We start from the raw sequence: 4,834 nt of genomic DNA, 5'->3' as shown, positions 1-4,834 counted from the left end.
CATGTGCATGCGAGCACAGCGCTTCCATCGAGGCAGAGCCTCCTCGGCAGGCAGTGCTCACGGGGCCTTCCCAGCTGTGACAGGGCCGCTGGCCGCTCCCTGGCCTGAGCTGTGGCCACCAGGGGTCCCGGGGCCGAGCAGGTGACCAGCCTCCCTCACTCCTGGGACACGGCGTCTTGCGCCCGGACCCCTTCCCCTGGCTCAGGAGGCGGCCTTGCCAGGTGCCGCACCCTCTGCGCACTGGCCATCCCGCTCCCCAGGCTCTCATGGACCTGCACGTGGACGCCGGGGTCCCTGGGGTGACGCTCACCTGCCTGGTTCCAGTCAGTGGGACTGAGAACCTTCCAGCCGTGGCCCCACCGCCCTCCCCGAGGCAGCAACTCCCGCCGTGGAGCTGGGCCAGTGCGCATGCGCTGCAGCTCCCTGAGCGCGCATGCTCTGCACGCAGAGACCCAGTCTGTGTGATGGAAGGTCCTCGTGCTGTAAAGGGCTGGGGATTCTGAATGTCAGCCCCCCTCCATTTCTCCGGGTGACTGTCCTGCGAGGGCCCCGTGCACACAGCGTCACACGTGCCCGGCACGCTGGCGCGGTGGGAGCAGGGCCCCCATTGCCTGCCTCGCTAAGGCCACCACCGCCCCCTCCCCCCAGCGACGCCTTCCTGGAGGGCTACGTGCAGCAGTTCCTCTACACCTTCCGCTACTTCTGCACGCCGCACGACTTCCTGCACTTCCTGCTGGACCGCATCGGCAGCACGCTGTCCAGGTACACAGCGGGGCTCCCGAGCCGGGGTGGGTGGGCCCCCACCGTGCGCATTTGGCCGCTGTGGAGGGCAAGGCGGTCCCAGGGCCCCAGCGAGGGTGAGGGGCCAGCAGAGGCTGGGCGGGAAAGGTCAGGGTGGGGGCCGAGGGGGCACCCGGGAAACAGAGAGAGGCGCTCGCAGGTGGGCAGGACTTTATGCATGGGGGGCAGCAGGAGGGGAGTGGAGGGAAGTCTTGCCCTCGTCACTCAGACTGGTAAGCGTGGACGCCTGTAGACCGTGATGAGTTAGGGATATACAATCCAGCACTGACAGCAACCGCCAAAAACCTATACTCCCGGGGCGGGAGAGGGCGGCAGCTGTGGCTGGAGGCGCTCGGCCTCCTCTCTGAGCTGGCCTGTCCTCACCCCCGGGACACCCTGTGCACCCTCCCGCCCAGCTCAGCTCCGGCCGTGGGGGAGGGACCCACAGGAGGCCCCCCAGGCGCCCTCAACTCCCCACGTGAGGAGACTGGCTCCCGCCCTGCCCTCGGGAGAGCTGGCTCGCTGCCCCCGCCCTCTGCCCACTCCCCCAGCACCCCGGGCGCCTCAGGCTGCTCCGTGTGCCTCCAGGGCGCAGCAGGACCCCACCTCGACCTTCACCAAGATCTACAAGCGGAGCCTCTGCGTCCTGCAGGCCTGGGTGGAGGACTGCTACGCTGTGGACTTCACCAGGAACACGGGGCTGCTGGGCCGGCTGGAAGACTTCCTCTCCTCCAAGGTGGACGCCACACGTGGGGCTCCCACGGTGGGAGGTGCCACCCTCACCCTGGAGGTGGCAGTGACCCCCCCTCATGCTTCTGGCCAGATCCTGCCCCTGGACGGCTCTGCCGAGCACCTGCTGGGCCTCCTGGAAGTGCGCACGGACCGGCGGGCCGAAGGCGCCCCTCGAGGCGCGGACCTGGAGGACCCCAAAGAGGCCGAGGAGGACACCAGACCCTTTAACGCCTTCTGTAAGAGGCTCTCAGAGGACGGCATTTCCCGGAAGGTGGGCACCTTTCCCAGGGGAGGTGGATATGGCTCCCTGAGCCCAGCCTCAAGGACACGGCATGTGCATACACATGCACACGTATATATGTGTGCAAAGGCACGTGTGCACACACGTGCACACATACATGCACACAAGTGCATACTTAAGCGTGTGTGTACATGCACACATGCATACATGTGTGTATATACACACAAGCACATTTGTGCAAATGCACACATGCACATGCATGTCTGTGTGTGCACGCTCATATACGTAAGTGCACCCGTGCACTCTCTGTGTCCCCACTCTGGCACTTCCTGCCCTGGCCCGGGTGCTCAGGTGAGGATCCTGCTGTAACTCAGCCCCACACCTTCCTGACCCTCAGGCCTGAGACCTGGGTGGAAGAGACCACTGTGGGGAGATGACTGGCCCTTCCATCAACATATGGGGACAGCCCCAAAACTCAGCAGCTCTGTCCGTGGGGAACCATCGAAATGACCAGCACAGGTGTCCTTGTGCCAACAGCTGTGGGTGGGCAGGTGTTGCTCTCAGGCTGTAGCAGAGCCAGTCTGAGGAGTCCTGGGCTTGGACCCGGCCTGGTCCCCACCCTGTCCCTGCCCCCTGTCCCCTGGTGGGCACAGCCGAGCTCAGGCCCCTCAGCGCCTGGCCTGCCCTGCAGAGCTTCCCCTGGAGGCTGCCCCGGGGCAACGGGCTGGTGCTGCCTCAGCACAAGGAGCGGCCGTACACCATCGCCGCCGCCCTGCCCAAGCCCTGCTTCCTCGAGGACTTCTACGGCCCCTGCGCCAGGACCAGCGAGAAGGGGCCCTACTTCCTGACGGAGTACAGCACACACCAGCTCTTCAGTCAGCTGACGCTGCTGCAGCAGGTGGGGGAGGTTGAGGACCCTGCGCTCGGTCCTCCGCGGCGTGCCAGGGGCATAGCCACCACGGGGCCCTCAGCGGGGGCTTCCTGGAGGAACAGGGCCGTGGTCAGGGAACGGGCCAGGTGCCCAGTGCACAGGCCTGGGGAGCTCCTGCCTACAGTCGGGAGCCCAGAAGGGGCCTGGGCTCTAGGGGCCTCCTCCACCAGCGCAGGCCACGGTGCCTGCCGCCTGCTGGGCCTGGCGCCTCCCTCTACCCTGGTTCTCCAGGCGCTCCAGCCCCTCCTCGGGCACGGGAGGGTGTCCTGGGGCCGCGTGGGCTCTGGGTCCTCCCCCCTCCCTAGCAGTCCTGGGTCCTCGTGCCTCTGCACTATTCCTTCCTCTGCTCCCACCCAAACAGCCCAGGCAGCCCCTCCTTGGTCCCCACCACCCTGGGACCCCATGCCATGTGGCAGGTGACAGCAGTGACGGGACCCAGCAATCCCATCAGGGCCGGCAGGACGCCGTGAGCCCCTGGGAGGACACACACACGAGGAGCCCTGCTGGCCAGGCCCTGCGGGCTGTTGGGTGGGTGCTGAACCCCAGACTGTAGAAAGCATCCCCCGAAACCTCCGCCCTCCCTGGAACCCTGCCTTGGCCACGAGGCCTTGGGGACAGGGCCTGAACTTCTGTTTCCGTGTCTTGGGCAGGAATTGTTTCAAAAGTGCCATCCTGTCCACTTCCTGAACTCACGGGCCCTGGGAGTCGTGGACAAAAGCACAGCCTTCCCCAAGTGAGCGTCCCGCGGTGTCCCCAGGCCCTTGGTTTGGGGGGTGGCGGGAGGGTCTTGGGGGCCTCCCTAAGAGTCTCACGGACTCTCTTGGCGGAAAGGAGATGCCTGGGTCTCACCCGTCCCGCGGGAGTGGCCTCTCAGCCAGACCCCGGCCCCCTGCACAGAGAGCCCCCTACAGCCGGGTGACGTGCACAGCTTCTCTTCCAGATCCAGCTCCTCCGAGTCTCTGTCGGCCAAAACCTGCAGCTTATTTCTGCCCAATTACGTCCAGGACAAGTACCTGCTACAGCTTTTAAGAAACGCCGACGATGTCAGCACCTGGGTGGCTGCCGAAATCGTGACCAGCCACACCTCCAAGGTGGGCTCGTGGCTCTGCTGTCAGAGCAGGGTGTGGGGTCCACCTGCCGCTGGGCCAGTGGCACCTTCTCCTCATGAAGGGAGCCCCCACTTACCATCCCTCGGAGCCACGCGACCAAGGGCAGGGGGACAGGCAGAGCCCGGGTTAATGAGGACCTCGGCCACACCCTCAGCTTCCGCCAGGCACACCAGTCACATCCCAGCCTGACACCTGTCCCCTTCTGCTGGGGGTGCTGCTCAGCCGTGGGCCACTAACGACCCAGGACGAGCCACACCCCTGCACAGAGCCCTGTCTGGGCTCACACACACACACACACACACACACACACACACACACACACAAAATCCCCCTCGCACAAACACGCAATCCACACACACAAACACAATCCCCACACACCTATACAATTCCCCCACACACAATCCCTCTCAAACACACACCATAGTCTTCTCACACACATACACAATCCACACACACACAGTCTCACACACACACGCAAAATCCCCCTCGCACAAACACGCAACCCACACACAAACACAATCCCCACACACCTATACAATTCCCCCACACACAATCCCTCTCAAACACACACCAATCGTCTTCTCACACACATACACAATTCCACACACACTCAGTCTCTCACACACACACACACACGCAAAATCCCCCTCGCACAAACACGCAACCCACACACAAACAATCCCCACACACCTATACAATTGCCCCACACACAATCCCTCTCAAACACACACCGTCTTCTCACACACATACACAATCCACACACACACATATACAATCCCGCACACACAGTCCCCCTCACACGCACACAATCCCCCTCACACATACACATACGATCCCCACACACACATACATAATTCCCACACACACACATACATCCCACACACACATATCCCCCTCACACACAATTCCCCTCACACATACACACACAATCCCCACACACACATACACAATCCCCACACACAATTCCACACACACACATACATCCCCCTCACACACACACACATACACAATTCCCCCACACACGATGCCCCTCACACACAC

General features: G+C 63.3%; 1 protein-coding gene across 1 annotated transcript in view; it reads left to right on the top strand.

The window, feature by feature from the left end:
- KNDC1 (kinase non-catalytic C-lobe domain (KIND) containing 1) overlaps positions 1–4,834 on the top strand; it is a 64,631-nt gene that overhangs the window by 52,604 nt on the left and 7,193 nt on the right. The window contains exons 21-26 of the mRNA XM_012660677.1: positions 649–762; positions 1,369–1,516; positions 1,604–1,783; positions 2,445–2,651; positions 3,335–3,417; positions 3,625–3,775. Coding sequence (XP_012516131.1) covers positions 649–762; positions 1,369–1,516; positions 1,604–1,783; positions 2,445–2,651; positions 3,335–3,417; positions 3,625–3,775 — 883 coding nt within the window. The remainder of the gene's footprint in view (positions 1–648; positions 763–1,368; positions 1,517–1,603; positions 1,784–2,444; positions 2,652–3,334; positions 3,418–3,624; positions 3,776–4,834) is intronic.

The sequence above is a fragment of the Propithecus coquereli genome, unplaced genomic scaffold (genome assembly GCF_000956105.1).
Source record: "Propithecus coquereli isolate 6110/MARCELLA unplaced genomic scaffold, Pcoq_1.0 Scaffold673, whole genome shotgun sequence".
Classification (NCBI taxonomy): domain Eukaryota; kingdom Metazoa; phylum Chordata; class Mammalia; order Primates; family Indriidae; genus Propithecus; species Propithecus coquereli.
The sequence above is the reverse complement of the archived record's forward strand: the minus strand, read 5'-3'. Positions and strand labels throughout refer to the sequence as shown.